We start from the raw sequence: 22,435 nt of genomic DNA on the forward strand, positions 1-22,435 counted from the left end.
TGTTGATCTTCCTTGAATAAACCCGTGTTGGAGAGCTGAAAATATTGATTTCATGAAATGTTTTAATCTGCGGGATATTAATAGTTCAAATAATTTAGGTATGGCGCTTAATTTCGCTATGCTTCTATAATTATCAACCAAACATCTAGTACCAGACTTATGAAGTGGAATAACATAGCTGGACCACCACTGGAGTGGAAAATATCCTTGACGTAAAGATTCGTTAAAAATCCTAGTAAGTGGTAAGCAAAATTCATTTTGCACAAGATTTAAGAATGGATGTGGGAACACCATCCGGTCCAGGTTTATTAGAAATACGTAATGAATTGAAAGCTGCTGAAAGCTCTTTATCAGTTAATGTAATACAGGGAAAATTATTAAATGTTTCAATAGAAAAATTATATTGACCATTAAATCCAATAGAGGAATAAGATGACTTAAAGAAATCAGCAAACATGTTTGAGATTTCTATGCTATCATAGGAATTGTTGTTACAATTTTGTATATTTTTGAAATATACGTTAAAAAAGACGATTTTCTTAGTGCTTTTAACCGCGTCCATAACAAATATGTAAAAGGGATATAAAATAAAGCGTTTTACTGCCGAACCGTTTAAATCAAACCCCGGATATAATGAATAATTTGTTACCATTACTTATTTTACTTGCAATGAAATTATAAACAGCAACATTTTCATATACATATGGGCAATATTATTGAAAATTTAACATCGTTGAAGCCAAGGTTTACCCGTTTATAACTCGCGAATAGTGGTTGTATATTGTACAATTTACATGCTTTTGGATAAAATGAAATGTTTTTAGACTTGGCAAAAAATGTTGGCCTTCAAAGTTGATTTGCGTGGAAGCTGTGGCTATATTTATGTTAAAAAATGGGTAAAAATGGGTTGAAGCCAACGTGTCTTTTTTTGTTTTCTCTCGATTTGTAATTAAACCACACTTTTCACGATTTTCCCGTTAAAGTAAAAGTAGAAAGCAACTAAATAAGGATCATCTCACTAGTGTATAACTTCTCAAAATTTGATCTGCGTCTACCATTAAATGATGCTGACATTTTGAAGCCAGATTTTAAGTGTTTTTTGAATTTTTCTTATAATTTCGTTCCGCAAACAGGTTTTTCAAAAAATCATATATAGGAATGAAGAACTCACGATTCTGATTTATTTGATATATGTGTCGTGAATGTAGCCTACACAGCTTCAGAGAAATCTGTATCCAAATACGAAAATTTTGTGCGAACAAATTTCTAAAAATCATATATTTCGGGTCTAATTTGTACAATTGGCATTCGATTTACTCGTGCATGCTTGCAAATTTTGGATTTTTACGTTGTGGATCTAATAAATCATTATTCGTTAAAATCCATCTACTAAAACGCGAGATAGGAGAAAAGATAAAAGATATGGTCTTGTTGTACAGGAAAATCACATACGGACAAAACGATTTTGATAATTACGCGATTTACACATATTTTAATAATGCATATAAGTTAAAGCGGTTTTTTTGAACTCTATTTCCGTTTAAGAAGTCTAATGATTTATTACATCAACCCGATAACTTTCCTCAATGGGAAACCTTCTATGTGAATGTAGATAAAGCAAAATTCGCCCATTTTCTTGGGAGTTTCAAGAAAAATAAAAGAAGTACTCCTATAGAATTTTTCCAATATTTTCAACTCTAGAATGCATGTGAAAACTATTATTCCACACCAAAATTTGTTTTTTGTAACACAAATATGTGCTCATTTTGGCTATAATATCCTAACTACTATCCCGATGTTTATAAGTTTGGTCTCATTTGATTCCCCGTGAAGTCTTTCTTTAAAACTGTTACTTTTTTCTAATTTTTGACGGGTAAATGGACCTATATTTTCAAACAATTCGGATTACATTTAAAATTTTGTCAATTTTTTGTAAATTCCGCGAATGCTGAGTAACATTTTACAAATATTATGCAATCTACTAAATGACGTCACTTCGTGATAACCACTTGTGCTCAATAAAATAACTAGCGTTTTTATAATAATTTTTTCTTAAAAGCAGAAGTAAAACCGCGATAACATTTGTCCGCAACAACCAAAAATTTGCTCGCGAGCGGATTTGTACTGGGGAATTTTTTCTTAACCTATGTACCAAAAATCGTTAATGTAGCGCGAAAAGAAAAAATTCAATTTTTTGGAAATGGAATATGAAATTATTGGCAGTTTTGCCCATATATTATTTATTTCCTCAACTTCCATAATTTTATGAATTTCTCTTGAGAAGTAACATAATAAAAATTGATAAATATCAAAAAACGGTAATGAAACCTACACGCAAAAAAAAAACGGCCTCTCTAACATATGTCCCAAACATATTTTGCAGCAAACATATATATGTTTGGGTCTGCAAACAAATATATGTTTGGATGGAAACAAATATATGTTTGGGTGCAAACATATATATGTTTGGGTGGAAACAATTTTATGTTTGGGTGCAAACATTTTATATGTTTGGGTGCAAAAAAATACAAACCCAAAAGGCACAAAAAAAAAAAACAAACACATGCACCAGTGGGCGCTTACTGAGAGCAAGGGAGCGTAAAATTCAATGTAAAACACTTTGAAATGTGTGCTCACTTGCTCTCAGTACGAACTCACTGGCTATCTCTATAGTATACACACAAATGTTGAGGTTGTTTATTGAAAGGCAAAAGAACAACAAACACATAGGTACATACAAAATTCCAAAGAAATACATAACACACTTTAATAAAAGAAAAACTGATTGAAATAATTTGTAAATTGTCACACTTTTAAAAAGGAAAAATATATAGAAACGTAGTTGAACGCTTCTCCTTAGTTGTGAAATAAAACAAATTGTCCTCAAAGTTGAAATCATCAGCGGGGAATCGGCATCTAGAATCAAATGATTATGTAATGTAATAAATAAATATGGATATGCCATATTTCAAATATAGATAAGTATGTATGTAATTACCAATATTAAATGCGATTTCATCCTTGTCCAATAAAATAATTCCATTCAACATTCCGATTCAATTATAAAATGTATTGGACATTTAATTTACTAAAAAGCACAATTTCTTTAAGAAAACACAAAACACTGATTTATTCCCTCACTTTACCGTGTTGACTCTACAAAGGCATCTAAAACACTGAAGAAAGAAAATAAATATAATTCATATCATTTCTTCTTCGCCTGCTAAGTTGGTTAACAACAACAAAACAAGAAACACACGAGTTTGACGCATACATGCCACCAAAGCCCCCTTCTTCGTTTCTACGTCTTCTTTTATACAATACCCACAACTCTTCATTATAAAACAGCATTCCACAGCCGCGAGAGCACTGTTATTACTCTCGTTGACAAACATCCTCTCTCCACCCATGAAAAAAATGTTCTTACATTAAAAATATGTTTTACCCAAACATATCAAATTGAGGTATGTTACAAAATGTTGCAAACATATATTTGTTTGGACACAAACATATTCTGTTTGGATCCAAACATATTTCTAACATAAATTTTTCTTCGTGTAGTAATATCAATGCGGAAGACTTTCAGTAATGCGTTTTAGCTGGCGAAATCACGGCCAAACCCGGCCAATTTAGTAAAAGTCTACATTAAGTAAGTTTAAGAAAAATAAAATATTTTTTGACATGTTGTGTTTTTGGTCGCTACGCAAAATGTTTAAGGTATTTTACATATGAAAAAAAATTCCTTCGCGATGACCAATATATTCCATTTTTCAAATATTTAGATTGGGTTTATATTTCCAGGGTCTTAAATGTATTAAAATAGGCCTTACAATTTAATTTTGTTTTAGTTTTTCTCAAAATTCTCACTTTGACTGCAATTTAAACCGCGATAATGGCAATATTTTGAAAAAACAAAATCATTTATTTAATTAATTCTCTTTCGAGTTGAGCTGTTAGGCCTTTAGAGATACATTGAAAAATTAGGAGTCTTAGCGTTCTAAGCCACCATCAACTTGTCAAAACTTTAGTAGACAATAATTGATGATCAAAAAAATAAAATCTTCTGATATAGAAGAGCAATTACTAATGATGTAGGAATAAAACTTACCATAGTATTTGTGAACATTGAAAAATGGGATTACCAAAGCAGGACTATAGGAAAAGTTTGGAGTTTCAATTAACTGACATAATTTCGCATATACATTTATCTAATGAAGTTCGATATATATACCAGTTACCAAGCTTTGCCTTCGTCTGCCACAAAAACAACATCCTAATACACCTGAAGATCGGATTTACCACCCGTGAAACGTAGTGTAATGGTTGGATGCGTGGGACTTCGGTAGACTCCTAATTTTTCAATGTATCTCTAAAGGCCTAACAGCTCAACTCAAAAGAGAATTAATTAAATATCACTATAAATGGCCTTCGCCTTAATAAGGCAAAAATAAAAAACAAAATCATTTATATTCATAAATTTTGACATGTTCTTTTTTCAATGCCAACTAAAAAACTATTTTTAAATGTTGCAAAATTGTCTTTTTGCCTCAAAAACTGGGAAAATTACCTGTAGTGCGCTGGTAGAACAATCCGCCCATATGTCTTCAAAAATGAAGTCGGTGAGTACATAACCTTCAATGGCGACCAGGGTAGCCGACTATTTGATGCTTGAAAATGAAGCTCGTGATTTTGGCTACATTTTGGTTTAAGGAAAACAACGCTTCTTCCACACATGGCATCAATCAATCAATGGATTCATTAAGAGAACACTTCGATTTGCAGACAATTTTAGGTTTTGGGACGGTCGACTGGCCACCAAGATCGTGTGATATCACACTGTTAGACTGTTTCCTGTGGGGATATGTAAAGTTTAAAGTTGGACCGTCTGAGACGCGGCCAATGTCCTTTTCGTCCTTTATTTTAAGAGCCGCTATAAAAGTACCACAAGATGACGTTTTTCAGATTCGAAATGTTCTGCAAAAATGTCGCTCAGAAAATTTTAGGTATGGCTCTAATCGATTAATCGATTTTGTCGCGTTTTCATGGTCATCTTTGACATTTACCCTGTTTTTGCTTAGAAAAAACTGTGTTTTGTGTTTTTGTATGTTCTGTTACGAATGTACAAGAAACAAAATATAGTCTTTTTCTGAACAAAAACAAGGTAAATGCACAAAACGACCACGAAAACGAGACAAAATCGAATAGTTGTCAATGAGAGCCGTACCTATAATCTTCTGAGCGACATTTTTGCATAACATTTCGAAGCTGAAAAATGTCTGCTTGTGGTACTTTTATAGCGGCTCTTAAAATAAAGGACGAAAAGGACATTGAAGGAAGTGAGTTAGAAGGTCGAAGTGCTTTATGAAAATAATCCTTCTTCGGTTTGACTGAAATCATGCCATCTCAAAAATAAACTAAAACAACAGTGAACAAAGATATAACTCTAATTCCTGATGGCTTACAGGGTCTCTAGCAAAAACTTGATCACGCCATAACGCGGAAGTTCGACTCACGGCGGATCTGTCTTTCGGGGTTCTTAATATACTCACCAAGGCCTTTCTTCATCAAGAGGAATTTTCCGTGTCCCAGACTTTCACCTCCATTTTGTTGCACAGTGTAATAAACATTTCCCATTCAATTAGAATTTTCTGTGTTTTTCTTTAAAAAAAGTTAGGAACCTCTAGTTGGATCACACTATATTTCCGTTGAAGTCTTCTATAGCATATAATAATAAAATAGAAGACCTCCGTAGAAGCATTCTTCTATAGAGGAAGAGATCTGTAGAACATCGCAACTACGTAGGAGCCTTCTTAAAAACAGAAGACCTCCGTAGAAGACATCTATAAAATATAAGTCTCCGTAGGTGGATTTTAGTACATAGTTTCTATGGAATAGAAGACGTCCGTAGGAACCTTCTTATATAGAAGAAATTATCTAGAAAATAGCGGACCTATGAGTCTTCAGAAGACTTCCGCTTAGGTCTTCTATAGAAAAGAAGTCTCCGTAGGTGGCTTCTATAAAATAAAAGATCTCAAGGAGTGTCTGCTATAGAACAGAAGGCCTCCATAGGTGTCAACTATAGAAGACCTTCGTACCTGTCTTCTATAGAATACAATCATACAGGCTTTAATAAATCTAAATAGAAATGTTTGTCATAAAAATAATCGCTTGTATAAACGTATCTAAGCTTGTTTCCGTTTTGCTTGTTTATCTATTCTAATGCATATTTAAATTGTTAGCAATGCAATTCTTACATTACACTGCACAACAAAATTTAACTTTTCTTAAAATTACAAGAAACCCCGCACAGATTATGAAAGAAGACCGGAAAAAAGAACACACGTGTATCGCCGTTTTGAAAGTTTACGTCGGGAAGTAACCTAAATAGGCGTGGCAAATTCCGCCCATTTCTAGATGTTTTGAAATATTCGACATCAGATTCCTTGGAATCCTTGCATTTTAGGCATAAAGTGCATTTGGCAATATTACTGACAACAATGCGGGGTATCTTTTTATGAAAAAACTAACCCTCATGCGAGTCACTAAAAGGGTCTTTTTGGTCCCTTTTTTCAAAAACTTTAAAAACTCATTTAAAATATGATCGTATCAGATCAAAATATGCTACCAAATTATTTGTCGTAAAATTTTACTGTAGGTCCCCGAATACACCAAACATGTAAATCGTACCTAAACGCCAGGAATCTGCCAAAAGTAAAATCACGTTTTAGGGTTAATGTTGCACTTTATCTGAGTTAATTAAGTTTTGTCCCACAAAACTTCATTCTAGATAGAAGACGCCAAAGACAAAAATATTCTCCATCAAATTTCAATATCAAATTTCAATATAAGTAGTATGAAGTGAAGTATTTTAGGAGATTTTGACTCAGTATGGAATAAATTTTAATTAAGAGTCTAAAAGTTTAACAAATAATTTCTACCTATAATATCTAATTTTGTAACGTAATTTTCTTAACAAGGTATTTTATTTAGATATCTAGTTTGTTCTGGGACTTATAGTGAAATTTTGTGTAGAATATTTCTTCTTTTATCACCTTTCGTCTAAAACTAAATTTTATGTTACTCTCATGCATCAACTCGAAAAAAGAACAAACCAAATTTTTTCAAAAAATATTTGGGTGTTTTGTTGGCATATATGTATATATTTTCTTGATATATATTGTAAATACATATTTCATTTATTTGGCGACTTATATTGAAATTTGATGGAGAATATTTTTGTCTTTGACGTCTTCTATCTAGAATGAAGTATTGTGGGACAAAACTTAAAACTCAGATAATGTACAACATTAACCCTAAAACGTGATTTTACTTTTGGCAGATTCCTGGCGTTTAGGTACGATTTACATTTTTGGTGTATTCGGGGACCTATAGTAAAATTTTACGACAAATAATTTTGTAGAATATTTTGATCTGATACGATCACATTTTAAAAGAGTTTTTAATGTTTTTGAATAAAGGAACCAAAAAGACCCGTTTAGTGACTCGCATGAGGGTTAATTTTTGTCATAAAAAGATACCCCGCATTGTTGTCAGTAATATTGCCAAATGCACTTTATACCTAAAATGCAAGGATTCCAAGGAAACTGATGTCGAATATTTCAAAATCTGTAGAGATGGGCGGAACTTGGCACGCCTATTTAGGTTACTTACCGACGCAAACTTTCAAAACGCCATACACGTGTCTTCTTTTTCGGCCTTCTTTCATAAGCTCCTCAAATTATCTTGTAATTATTTTTTGTGTTGTACAGTGTTATCTGTACCAAAACACCGGTTTTCTGGGACTAATTACAACCGATACTTACAACGTTAATAGTCAATGAGTTGAAATAATCGATCTCCAGACTAAAGAACAAATTACAACTTAGTGTAGAATAGGCAGCGCGAACTACAACATGACCCAAATAAAGCCTCTCCCTAAGGTGTTACAAAAAATTGCCAAAGACGAACTATTCGAAGATCCCTCAAGAATACCAAAAGATTTGGAGATCTTCAAATTATGGATTGAACAACAGCCGCATTTGAAAGTGAGAATGGACGAACAATTTCTAATACAATTTCTTCGTGGCTGTAAATACAGCATGGAAAAAGCAAAGGAGAAAATCGATCAGTACTATACGTTGAAGACCAAATATCCAAATATTTTGGGTGTTTACGATGTAGATAATGAGAGATTTCGTCAAATAAGTCATTCGGGGTAGGAATACAAACAAATTTTTGTCGTATAATGTATTATTGCCTTGTTTTATTTACCAGCATTATTGTTGCATTACCCAAACCTTTGAATGGCAATGGTGAACGTTTAATGGTTGGCCATATGAATTACAGCCCCGATGAATACACCTACGAAGAACTTCTTCGTCCGATTATGGCCATGTATGAATTATTCACCATCTATGATCCATATACCAGTATTTGTGGTGTTCGGACAATCATTGATGTGTCCAAACTGACAATGGCCCATATACTACACGCAAATCTGTCTCAACTGAAGACAGCGATCAACTTTTTTGAAAAATCTCTGCCGTTACGCATTAAGGCCATATATTATGTGAACATACCTCCAGTAGCTAATAGCTTTTTTAAGATACTTTTCCCATTACTTTCGGAAAAATTGCGACAAAGAGTAAGTTGTCAAATAGAAAACTTAAAAAAAAAACATTTTGCGAACGATTTCGTTAGAGTTTCTATCAAATTTCTGATTACCAAACAAAAACGAATTCGTTCACATGTCATTTTACCGAAACAGACTGCAAAAATCGAAAAACTAAAAAAACTATTTTTCAGATTTTCTTATGTGGTACTGTGGAAGATTTAAAACAACATATACCCGTGGAATATTTGCCGCAGTATTATGGTGGATCAAACGGTTCAATGGAGGAGCATATTCAGGACCTTAATGCCAAATATGATGAGCATAGGCAATTTTTCAAGGATAATGCAAACTATGGCATAGATGAAACATTGAGACAAACAGAAACATTGAGTGGGGATAATTTATTCGGTGCAGGTGGCTCATTTCGAAAAATGGAAGTCGATTAAAATAGAATAATAAAAGTTGGGATACTAGTTGTGATTTAAAAGAAGGGTAAACAATAATGATTTAGAATAAAGTATGGATTTGTGTTGCAATATGATAAAAAGTTGACTACTGAATGTTATGAAACTGATTAATGTATCAAAGCCAAAGGGACTATCGTAGGGGATGGTAGACACCAAGCTGAATTTAGGACACTACTATAAAAACAAGACCGCCGTAGGAGACATCTATATAATACTTCTATACAATAGAAGATTTGCGCAGGAAACTTCTATAAAATAGAAGACCTCCGTAGGAGACTTCCATAGAATAGAAGACCTCTGTAGGAGACTTCTATAGAATAGAAGACCTCCGTAGGAGACTTCTATAAAATAGAAGATCTCCGTAGAAGACTTCTATAAAATAAAAGACCACCGTAGGAGACTTCTATAGAATAGAAGACCTCCGTAAGAAACTTCTATAGAATAGAACACCTCCTATAGAATAGAAGAACTCCGCGGGGGACTTATATAGAAGAAAAGACCTCCGTATGAGACTTGTATAGAAGAGAAGACCTCCTTAGGAGATTTATATAGAAGGTAATACCTCCATAGAAAACTTCTATAGAATAGAAGACTTCCCCAAGAAAATTTTATTGAAAAGAAGACCTCCGTAGGAGACTTCTATAGAATAGAAGACCTCCGTAGGAGACTTCTATAGAATAGAAGACCTCCGTAGGAGACTTCTATAGAATAGAAGACCTCCGTAGGAGACTTCTATAGAATAGAAGACCTCCGTAGGAGACTTCTATAGAATAGAAGACCTCCGTAGGAGACTTCTATAGAATAGAAGACCTCCGTAGGAGACTTCTATAGAATAGAAGACCTCCGTAGGAGACTTCTATAGAATAGAAGACCTCCGTATGAGACTTCTATAGAATAGAAGACCTCCGTAGGAGACTTCTATAGAATAGAAGACCTCTGTAGGAGGCTTTTATTGTATAGGAGACCTCCGTAGGAGACTTCTATAGAATAGAAGACCTCCGTAGGAGACTCCTATAGAATAGAAGACATCCGTAGGAGACTTCTATGGAATAGAAGACCTCCGTAGTAGACTTCTATAGAATAAAAGACCTCCGTAGGAGACTTCTATAGAATAGAAGACCTCAGTAGGAGACTTCTATAGAATAGAAAAACAAATATCCGTATGGGGCCTTCCTTAAAATAAAAGACCGTCCTAAAGATCTTCTGTAGATTAAATGACCGCCTATGTAATAGAAGAGATTTTCTATAGAATAAAAAAATCTCCGTATGTGCCTCCTGTAGAAGAAAAGATCTCCGTAGGAGTCTTCTATAGAATAGACGAAGACCTCCGTAGGAGTCTTCGATACAATAGACGAAGACCTCCGTAGGAGTCTTCGATACAATAGACGAAGACCTCCGTAGGAGTCTTCGATAGAATAGAAGAAGACCTCCGTAGGAGTCTTCGATAGAATAGAAGAAGACCTCCGTAGGAGTCTTCGATGGAATAGAAGAAGACCTCCGTAGGAGTCTTCGATAGAATAGACGAAGACCTCCGTAGGAGTCTTCGATAGAATAGAAGAAGACCTCCGTAGGAGTCTTCGATGGAATAGAAGAAGACCTCCGTAGGAGTCTTCGATAGAATAGACGAAGACCTCCGTAGGAGTCTTCGATACAATAGACGAAGACCTCCGTAGGAGTCTTCGATACAATAGACGAAGACCTCCGTAGGAGTCTTCGATGGAATAGAAGAAGACCTCCGTAGGAGTCTTCGATAGAATAGACGAAGACCTCCGTAGGAGTCTTCGATACAATAGACGAAGACCTCCGTAGGAGTCTTCGATAGAATAGAAGAAGACCTCCGTAGGAGTCTTCGATGGAATAGAAGAAGACCTCCGTAGGAGTCTTCGATAGAATAGACGAAGACCTCCGTAGGAGTCTTCGATAGAATAGAAGAAGACCTCCGTAGGAGTCTTCGATGGAATAGAAGAAGACCTCCGTAGGAGTCTTCGATAGAATAGACGAAGACCTCCGTAGGAGTCTTCGATACAATAGACGAAGACCTCCGTAGGAGTCTTCGATAGAATAGAAGTAGACCTCCGTAGGAGTCTTCTATAGAATAGAAGAAGATCTCCGTAGGAGTCTTCTATAGAATAGAAGACCTCCGAGTCTTTCCTTTCGATAATCAACATGCCCACTTGTTTATTTTAGTTTATCACCGTTGGATTTTTTTTTAACTATTGGACAATTGAATCACGAGGTATGCATGGACCACAACGAATAACTTCGGAATTTTTCTTTTAATGATCTTCGATCAGCCATTAAACTAGACTTAAGTAAAAATGTTGAACTTTTGTGCGGGAGGTACCCGAAGTTTTCGTCCGATATAAACCTCCTTGAATCAAATCGGATATTCAGTTAGTGAGTTATCCTCATTAATATTTTTGGTTGCTCCAGGCTGTGTTTTTAAAGATTTTGAGCTATTATCTCAGGAATATGAATTTGCCCCTAAAAATGGTACCATATTGTTCTTCTGCAAGACGTGTCCTAAAATTGCATATTTGCTAAAGAGGGTCAGAACGCCGAAAGTTAAATTGGACCTTATAACCACTATTTCTGTACGGTCATACCACCCAAAGTTATGTTTGGTCATTATGACCGTTCATGTCCTTATTATGTCAGGTCGGCGCATTAGTTTCCCTTTAAGGGGCATATTTAAATTTATGCGTCTTCTACTTTTTTGAGCAACAATTGTTTTGTGGCGCATTATTGCCCTTTTAGCACTTTCTTATCAGAACTGGTTTACAAAGATAATACACAAAGAACTCTTCACACCGATAAACAGGTTTTAAATTTAGAAATTGGATTGCATTATTGGTAGATAAGGTCTCGGAGAAGGTGTGCAAGATCACGGGGAGGGCAATTAATTTAGCTATTTAATGCCGACAATTTATTTGTTTGGAAATTTCTTATTGTTTAGTTTCAAATAAAGCGTCTACGAATTTAAATATGGCCCAAATCCAATGCCTGTCGGAAACATTGCAAAACGTTGCAATTAAAGAGTTAAATGAAGTTCCCGAAAATATAGAAAATGTTTTAAATGAATTTAAACTATGGTTACAACAACAGCCACATTTAAAAGCCCGCACCGATGATCAATTTCTAATACAATTTTTAAGAAGTTGCGAATACAATATGGATAGGGCTAAGGAGAGAATCGATGCGTTTTATTCACTGAAAACAGCGTATCCCCAAATGTTGGGCATTTATGATGTGGAGAATGAGAAATTTCGTGAAATTAATCGTTTGGGTTGTTTCACAGCATTGCCACGACCATTTGAAGATACGGGTAGCCGTATGATATGGTTTGATTTTAATTACAGCACTGAAGAGTATACCACAGAAGAAATCTTCTATCCCGGCCTCGCCATGTATGAACTGTTTATAATTGATGATCCCCATGCCGCCATTCAGGGGATTATGACAATTTTGGATATGTCAAAGGCATCCATGGCACATTTACTGCAGGCAAGTCCATTGTTTCTGAAAACCATGGTCGACTATTTTGAAAACTGTTTGCCATTGCGTATAAGGGGAATTTATTTTTTCAATATACCAGCAGCAGCAAATAATTTTTTCAAAATGTTACTTTCATTATTTTCGGAGAAGAATCGTAACAGGGTAAGCAGTAAGTGAATAAAAATTCAACAGTTATTTCACGACAAATTTTCCTTCTTTTCATAGGTATTTCTTTGTGAAACTATGGATGATCTCATGCAGCACATACCCCAGAAATATTTACCTCGCCATTGTGGCGGAGAAAATGGTTCTTTGGAGGAGAATATTCAGGTCCTTGAGGAGAAATTTAATAAATATAGTAATTATTTTAAGGAAAATTCACATTATGGAACCGATGAATCGTTGCGCCAGGGGCCACCGTTGAATGTGAAACCTTCCTTTGGTGATGGTGGTTCATTTAGAAAATTGGCTGTGGATTAGTATTGAATATGTATATTGAATGTATATTTATGTATAAAATATAAACAAATAAGAAGTTGGCGTATTAGCCTTTAGGCTAATCATGATTTATAAAAGAGCTTAGTGAGAGAGTGACTGACAGATCATTGCCCAGACGAAACTAAAAGGTGCTAAATATTGTACCCTATTTGGAATGAGAGTCACTGATAGTTAGAAAGATGTACCAAAGGTTTTTGGAAATTCGACCTATAAACCTATACGAAAAGTACTCAAAGTTACTAAATTTGGCACCAATTGCATATTTTAAACGGTTATCGCTAGAATTTTGAAATTTGGTATGGGAATCAAGGTTAGGAAGTGGTGTTAATAGAAGGAAATGGTTTTCGAAGTTCGTACTTATGGGTACGGAAAGTACCAAATGGTACCAAATTTGGTACAATTTGGAGAAGTGAACCTAAACCGCACTTAGATACCCTAAGGAGAGGACCGATATGGGCCAAATTGGTTGCCCATTCAAGAGATATCGTGCATACCATTTTAGTGACATTTTTTAAATATTGGGGGAAGTACCGGAAGTTGTGGACTGGTATTGCCCATCTTCGAACTGAAACTAAATTTGGACAAAATATGACGAAGGCCCAATTTTGGACCAAATCGATTGATCAGTTAGAGTGTTATCGTGCTCTCCAGCCACTACATATGGTTCCATAAGGGGTTTTCTTACTAATTGGACTTGCCCTTTAGAAACCTTTACCGTCGTAAGTGAAGTGAATGCAAGTGCTTCAACAAAAATCAAAGTGATTCGAGAATAGGTCTTAAAGTGAACTTTTACGAAATTTTGTGTGAGAGGTACTCGAAGGAGTGAACAAATATAGTCCATATTCGAACCTTATCTATATCTTGCAGATATATTAGGATGTGTAAAGTATGGACCAAATCCGTCACTCACTTCAAGAATTATCGTGCTCACATTTTTGAACTTTTGTGGGAGAGGTACCAGAAAGAGTGGACCGATATAGCCTATCTTCGAACTTAAACTAAGTTTGAACAAAATATTACGAAGGTCAAATTTTGGACCGAATCTGCAGATACGTTCGACATTTATTTTGCGTTCCAACCACTACACACGGTGTCATAGGTGTTTTTTTTTGCACCTTTCAGGCTATTTTCTCTGAAAGTATGGACTTGCCCCAGATGAAACTTGTGCCGCCGTATGTGGGGCTGTGAATACAAGTTGCTACAACAAAAAATTCAAGCGATTCGAGAGCAGATCCTAAACTGAACTTTTCCGAAATGTTGTATGGGAGGTACCAGGAGGAGAGGACCGCCAGAGTCCATATTGGAACCTCATCTAAGTCTGATAGAAATTTCACGATGTGTAAAGTATGGATTAGTACCTTCAAGAGTTATCGTGCGCACAAATTTTCCGAACATTTTCGAATTTTTGTGGAGGAGGTACCGAAAGGAGTGAACCTATGTAATCAAACTTCGAAATTAAACTAAGTTTGAACAAAATATTATGGATCGAATCGGTTGATCCGTTCGAGAATTATCGTGCGTACCAGCCAGCCAGACATGATTCCAAATTTTCTGGAACGGATTTCGCCCAAATATACTTGGGGTCTAAAACCATTGTTGAAACTATTTAGGTTTTGCTGTGGATGGTGATGTTGTCTATGTTCTAGAGAGTGAAAGGCAGGTCTTTACTGTTCGGCATCTTTATTGAGAGTGATCTTATTCTACTTAAATGCTACACACGAAACCTTATTTCTACACATAGAACTATTTACAATGTGTGTGCATGATCCTAATTACATTTCATGATACAATTAGGAAGGTAGATGCATCGGCGAATTGCTACAACAAAGCAACTTTTTTTGTAATGTAAACTGTCAAAATTTTCGCCGAATGGTCTCTTGTTGTCTCTTTTTATCGCTTGTGTTTGTCTTTAAAGTGATGACATGCTATCTCTTACTTACCCAATCATATGGTTATTTGTTTTGATTTTTCATGGCGAATTCCTAGTTTTTTGACGTTTTAGATTCGATCAGCTGGGCTGATGCATCTACCTTCCTAATTGTGCCGTGTTACATTTCAATTACCTACCATGTATGTATGTGTGTTGCCATAATGTAACACATACATTTGGTACTTCCAACACTCCTCCTCAACACACATACATACGAATCTACACAAGATTCTAGCCGAATAATTCTTTATTTCCTAACTTACATACTACTCTTGTAAACACATTACAAATACACATCAAATACAGTTTTATCTTATTGTAAGTATAAAGAATTCTAATCAGTAATCATCAGGCTCCTCCTGAATGGTGTCTCCCATTGACGTACAATGGCACTCTTCTTCGAAACACATTCGAGATTTTCTATTGCTTGCGGTCTGGTTGTTGTCGTGGACTCTCTCCATTCGTACAACTGTTAGGTTATTGCTATTTCTCCGTTTGCCTGCCAGAAACACACTCGATGGCACGAACAGATGTTTGACCCTTTTCGCCGTCAGCTTGATTATTTAGGATCGTCGCTTCTCTCGCGTCAATCTTTACGACGTCGTTCTCTGCTACTTCACCAACCGCAATAAACGCTTCAGATTTGAGGCAAACAACACATCATTAGGCTCGATGTTTCCGTTGTTAATTACCACTTTCCCTTTCGTTCTGCGCTCGGTCATCATCATATGTCGTAAACTCATTACGATCGCTGTCTAGACACCAGATGTTTTTTTCCATTAACAATTTTATTGTTCATCGTTGCCAAAACCGTGTACGCATTCACTGTGGGGGTTTCCTTACCCTGTCTCTTTACCTGAGAACTCGGACATTGTGCTGCATTGTTTTTCTGCGTACTCGATGAACTTCTCCTTTGACTCTCTCTCTCTCCTGTTTGTTGCTACAATTTGCGTGGATATTGCTGCCTTTCCTCGATGCCTGCTCGTTTACAACGGACGTAAACACACACATGTACTCTTCAATGACCAACATCAATTTTTCATCGCCAATACCTGCTTGATTAAGGATGCCTTTGGTCGATGAATTTCTGCCAGAGTACTCCACGCTTCTTTTGCCGATTCACAGTTTCTGGTATCTCTCTTCTCTGAATGACATTCCACAGCTCTTGATGAACCTACACGGACTTCATCTTCACGCTCCAGGTATCGCAAATGTCATCTGACAATTTATTGACGTTGGAAAATGAACTCATCATTTTCATTCTCGGACTCGACACACGATTTTGATTGACAAAGAATCGTCACGAGAATTCCTGGGCACTTCCACTTTGGACACTTTCTGGCTGCTACTCACACAGTTTTATAGGAACATTTCTTCTTCTCCTCTGAGAGTGCTCCTGGGCCCATAACCTATTGAAACTATTTAGGTTTTGCTGTGGATGGTGATGTTGTCTATGTTCTAGAGAGTGAAAGGCAGGTCTTTACTGTTCGGCATCTTTATTGAGAGTGATCTTATTCTACTTAAATGCTACACACGAAACCTTATTTCTACACATAGAACTATTTACAATGTGTGTGCATGATCCTAATTACATTTCAATTACCTACCATGTATGTATGTGTGTTGCCATAATGTAACACATACATTTGGTACTTCCAACAACCATTATTTCGATGAGGCACATTTTGTCCGTATGAAAGTGTATATACCCTCGTTACCCCATATAATTGTAGTGGTCACAAAACTTCCCCACGATAAATTGTCAGCATAGGTCCTCCATATTCTAGGAGTTTTGAGAAAATTAGTTACCCGTAATGTGACATTGGTCACTTAACATCTCCACTAAAATATATGTATAAACATAGGTCCACACTTTGATGTAGCTCCAAAAAAAAAAGGTACCGATTGAAGACATATTTAGGTAACATCCTTAGACATATTTTAGTAACATCCTTGGTTGAAAAACTTCTCCGCCTAAAATTGTGGACAGGAAAGGAAACTAACTATTCCATTTTGCTTCAGAATATTCTATGGTGGAGTGTATACCGATAACGATTTTTTATTATTTATTATTTTTACTTGTAATATTCATTTTATCAAATGTTTATATTAATTTTATATTTTTTAATCTTCTAGTCAGTAGATCTTTTCTTTTATTTGGATTTTCTTCTTCTATTAACTTTATTACCCAATTAATATTTAAAAATGATTTATTAATAATAAGTGTTAATAATAGTAAACTTTATTATTTGTCAACAACTCGTTTAGGTGTCATTATCAATCATCACATACACATAAACGTCGCATAAAGTTCAATCGCATTTAGACAGTGAATTTAAACAGCATGAAAAACAATACTTGTACATTAGGATTATAACTTTTTTGAACTTTTGTAAGTAATAAAAATACTGTAAAGTGGTATTTTGCGTGTAGGAGAAAATTTTTCATGTAGGAGAAATGCGGTGTCAATTATTTTCTGCCGTAAAAAGATGCCGCACTGAAGTTTTGATATGCATTCTTATATATGTATATGCTTCGAATCTTATACTTAAACAGAATCTTACACTTAATTAGGAGACCAAAACAGTTTGATTTTTGCAGTGACGAAAGAGTTTTTTAATGTTGAATTTTATTCTTATTTTGATTTCGAGTTTCAAATTTTGCAATGTAGTAAGATCGTTCTGTAAACATTACTCTTTGCAATACAGAGTAATAGGACGTTAAACCCTTGGCGGAATACTCCAGACTTAAACAATAGTATAATATAAAACCGCAACATATTCAATGCAGCTAAAAAGCAGATACTGAATGTTCGCTAAATACAATCCTGAGAATTCAAAATGCAGCTATGAGTTATTATAATAAAATAATTAAAATAATTAGCTTCTAGCGTGTCAACATACGCGCCTAGATTGTGATAAAAGTAGTGGCAGATACATGTTCGCTATTAAAAAAAAACTAAAACTATATTATATTTTACAATTTGTGGCATTTTTCTTTAATGCTTTCTTCTGAGAAATTCTAAAAATGCTGATAAAAATGTATAATATTAATTAGAGAAGTCTCCCTTGTCCTCTCCGTTATATTTGTGGGAACATATGTGCGTATATATGTTATATAATAATATTAATACTAATAATATTAACATTAATTAGTATATATTAATTAGTAATGTTAATATTAATTAATATCTATTTATTAATAATATATTAATCCACATAAAGCCACTGGTCCAGAAAAAATGGTTGCAAAAATTGACGTAAAACTCAGATTGTGTCGCATATTTTTGTCGGTTATTTGTCATTCCTTATCTATGAAGTCTTATTTAGTCGATGCATTTCCACGCATTTGGCCGAAAACGCAAACAATTAAAAAAAAAATAATTTTTTTACAATTTTCGATTTTGATGAAAAATTTAAATATGCGATATAATTTTAACTATAAATGTTACGTTCATATAATTTCAAGGATATGCTAGGCATTTATTAAGAGTATTTTCTTAATCAAAAACCAAGGATTGGTATGTAAGAATACACTTACATTACCCTTCAAAGTTTTCGGCATTTTTAAATTTCGGCATTTTCTCCCAGAAATTTGTCGGTATAGGTCCACGCCTCAATATTCCAACGAAATGGCTGAGGTTCATTTGGGGTATTAAACGTTCCATATGACAATTGTAGGTAAAGGTCCACGCCTTATTATAGCCCCCATAGAACGGTACCTCTCTATTTCCGGTACCATTTGATGGTTGTGGCCTCAATGTTCCACCGAAATGGCTGAAATTTGATATTTGGTCTTCATTTGGGGTATTAAACGTTCCATATGAAATTTGTCGGTATATGTCAGGCCTTCATATAGCCCACATAGAACGGTACCACCCGATTTTCGGTATTTTGAAGGGTTTAGGTTCATTAACACATCGAAATGGCTGAAATTTGGTACTTAGTCTTCGTTGACTTTCTCCCAGAAATTTGTAGGTATAGGTCCACGTCTTCATATAGCCCCCATAGAACGGTTCCTCCAGATTTTCGATATTTTGAAAGTTGTGGCGTCAGCAACCCACCGAAATAGCTGAAGTCTGGTATTTAGTCTTTGAAAGCCTTTCTGACTGAAATTCGTCGGTATATGTACACAGCCGGTATATGTACACGTCGGTATGTGTATAGCCCACATAGAACGGTACCTCCCGATTTTCGTAATTCTGAAGGTTTTGACGTCAATATCCCGCCGAAAGACTGAAACTTGTTATTTAGTCTTCCATGGTGTTATATAATAAAATATTCCAGAAATGAATTATCAGTATAGATCCACGGGTTCTATTTGAAAGTTTTACCGAAATAACGGAAATTTGGTATTAAGTCTTTTGTGGGTCTAAAAACTTTCCGGCAGAAATTTGTAGGTATAGATCGACGTTTTGATATAGCCCCCGTGGAACGGTACCTCCCGAATTTCGGTATTTTAAAGGTTAGCCACATTGTTTTACCGAACTTGCTGACATTTGGTATTTAGTCTTCTTCATTAACGAAAGGAAATCAGTGTTCGAAAAGAAACAGTACACTAAAATAACGTACCGCTCCAGTTACGGTATCACTAAAAAATATTTTAGTGTACCGTACCGGAGCACAACCACTAAAAAATATTTTAGCGTACCGTACCGGAGCGCAACGAAAATCGTAGTGAACCGCAGGCGGTACACTAAAAAATCGTAGAGTACCGCAGTCGATACACTAAAATATCGTTGTGTACCACTGGTCGGTTCACTAAAAAAATAACGTACCGGTAATGTACCCCACATGTGTTTTTTATTTATGAGGAAATATGAATTTTTATGTGCTTTCTTGGCAAAGAATGCAAGTATAATAAATAAAATTCAATATTGTGTAAATTAATTATATTTTAATCGTTTATAAACATTGAGAAAATGACTAGAAAATATAATGTTGTTTACCATGTTAGGCACTTAGACATGTATATTATCCAAAAAGGGTGAAAAATCCTGAATTATAAAATCATTTACATGAATGAGTAAAGAATAGTTTTACTATTTTCACGTCATTAGCTTTTTTTGGAAAAAGATTATTCAGAAAAATGTAATATTTGCTATACAATCCACATTAATATTACCTGTACCAATAAAAAATACCAATCTATTTTGTTTGTAGTAAACAGTATTCGCTAAAGGTGAACGCTCATCACTAAGGTTTTTTCCAAGCTATTTTTATTTACACATTTAGAAGTATTTGTAGCCAAATTACAAATTTTAATATGATTTTTTCAATATGGAATGTATTTATCATGGGTGACGTAGGGGATGGAAGATACCAAGCAACGGTCCTGACCGGCTTTAACATGGCAAAGCCCAGGATTTATCTTGGTCCCTCTTTCATCTCAAGTGGACACTGACCTCCCCGTGGTGTCACCTGGGGAACTGCCTTTAACACCCGTTAAAGGTAGTGAGCTAACATGTGCCGCGCGTTCTCCCATAAGAACGTTAAAAACTTGGGTTTGGGCGTCGGGTTAGTAACCATCCCCTAGAAAAAACAGCATACTATGAAAAAACGAAAGAAAAGAAAAACAACCCCCTCTAAAGTTGACTAACCCCGCAAACGTTTTAAGGACCATAATCTGCGAATCTGCACCTGGAATGTTCGCACTCTTTATAGAGAAGGTGCAGTCTTCGCATTGGCAGACGTACTTGAAAAATACAAGGCCGATATTACTGCCATACAGGAAATACGATGGATTGGGAAAGGCGTCACAACAACACCTAAAGGTGACGCACTGTATTATAGCAGCCATGATGTAAAGCATGAGTTTGGTTGCGGATTTGTAGTTAGTCAGAGACTAAAACATCTGGTATCCAGCTTCACTCCAGTGAATGAAAGACTTGCTGCAATTCGAATAAAAGCTAAATTCTTCAACATCAGCTTTATTTGCGCTCATGCTCCCACTGAAGAAAAGGAGGAACAGACCAAAGATATATTTTACGAGCGCTTAGAAGAAACATATGACAGTTGCCCTGCCCATGACATTAAAATCATTCTAGGCGATTTTAGTGCTAAAATTGGAAAGGAGAATATCTTTGGCCCAACAGTCGGGAAATTCAGCCTCCACAGTGAAACATCTGACAATGGTATGAGGCTGATAGACTTTGCAGCTGCAAAAAACATGGTAGTTAGCAGTACCAGATTTAATCATCTCGATATTCATAAGGGCACCTGGCTGTCTCCAGATCAGAAAACAAGAAATCAAATTGATCATGTTGTGATAGATGGAAGACATTCATCGAGCGTGTTGGATGTACGATCGTTCCGAGGCGCAAACATTGATTCGGACCACTACCTTGTTGCAGCAAAGGTACGCACCCGCTTAAACGTGGCAAACAAAGTACGAACAGACACAACACGAAAGTTAGACATCGGTAAGCTGCAATCACAACAGATAGCCACAGCATATTCCACTCAACTAGCCCAATTGCTTAATCAACGCACTCCTCATCCCGATAACATATCAGCGCAATGGCAAAGCATTGCCCACTCCATGCAAACAGCCGCAAAATCCATACTTGGATACCAGAGGCCTCCACCAAGGAATCCATGGTATGATCAGGAGTGTCGTGCTGCCACCGAAGAGAAAAATGCGGCATATAGGGCTACTTTACAATCCGTAGCAACGCGTAGCGCACGAGAGAGATACAGGGAGAAAAGGAGAGAGGAGAAACGTCTTTTCCGCAGGAAAAAGAGAGAGATGGAAAAGCGGGAGTGTGAAAAAATCGAGATGTACAGGAGCCAGAATGAAGTCCGAAAATTCTACCAAAGAGTCGAGCATCAAACTGATGGCTTTGGTACAGGCACATCCTCCTGTAGAGACCAGCAAGGTAATTTGGTTACTGATACAGATAGTGTACTCAGGATATGGAAAGAAAATTTTTCAAAACTGTTGGTATCCAATAGCAGCGAAGACGACGAAGATACCACAGTCCCAATCCCAGGAGATGGTATTGAATGTATACCGCCTAGCCAAGATGAGGTAAAGACAGCAATAAATCGGCTGAAGAATAATAAGGCTGCAGGAGCCGATGGATTACCAGCCGAGCTGTTCAAAACCGGAGGCGACACGCTGATAAGGTGTATTCATCAGCTAGTTAGCACCATCTGGCAGGAAGAACGAGTACCCGACGATTGGAACCTGAGTATCCTGTGCCCCGTCCACAAGAAGGGAGATAAGACTGTATGCTCTAACTATAGGGGCATAAGTCTACTTCCTATTGCCTACAAGATCGTGCCAGGGATATTGTGCGAACGACTAAAGCCTATGGTCAACGAGATAATTGGACCATACCAATGCGGCTTTAGACCTGGCAAGTCCACCATTGACCAGATATTTACCCTGCGGCAAATCCTGGAGAAGACCCAAGAGATGCAGATCGAC

General features: G+C 35.9%; 2 protein-coding genes and 1 long non-coding RNA gene across 3 annotated transcripts in view; all 3 read left to right on the top strand.

Moving 5' to 3' along the window:
• LOC141387428 (uncharacterized) overlaps positions 1–22,435 on the top strand; it is a 145,469-nt gene that overhangs the window by 3,114 nt on the left and 119,920 nt on the right. The gene's annotated exons all lie outside the window — the stretch shown is intronic.
• On the top strand, positions 7,878–9,161 carry LOC141387701 (alpha-tocopherol transfer protein-like). The gene is made up of 3 exons (XM_073957777.1): positions 7,878–8,215; positions 8,275–8,644; positions 8,806–9,161. Exons 1-3 carry the CDS (start codon positions 7,914–7,916, stop codon positions 9,058–9,060), a joined length of 927 nt encoding a protein of 308 aa, XP_073813878.1. The 5' UTR covers positions 7,878–7,913; the 3' UTR covers positions 9,061–9,161.
• LOC141387702 (alpha-tocopherol transfer protein-like) lies at positions 12,060–13,111 on the top strand. The gene is made up of 2 exons (XM_073957778.1): positions 12,060–12,738; positions 12,802–13,111. Exons 1-2 carry the CDS (start codon positions 12,067–12,069, stop codon positions 13,054–13,056), a joined length of 927 nt encoding a protein of 308 aa, XP_073813879.1. The 5' UTR covers positions 12,060–12,066; the 3' UTR covers positions 13,057–13,111.

Source organism: Musca autumnalis, unplaced genomic scaffold, assembly GCF_047663935.1.
Source record: "Musca autumnalis isolate F117 unplaced genomic scaffold, ASM4766393v1 scaffold_5, whole genome shotgun sequence".
Taxonomy (NCBI): domain Eukaryota; kingdom Metazoa; phylum Arthropoda; class Insecta; order Diptera; family Muscidae; genus Musca; species Musca autumnalis.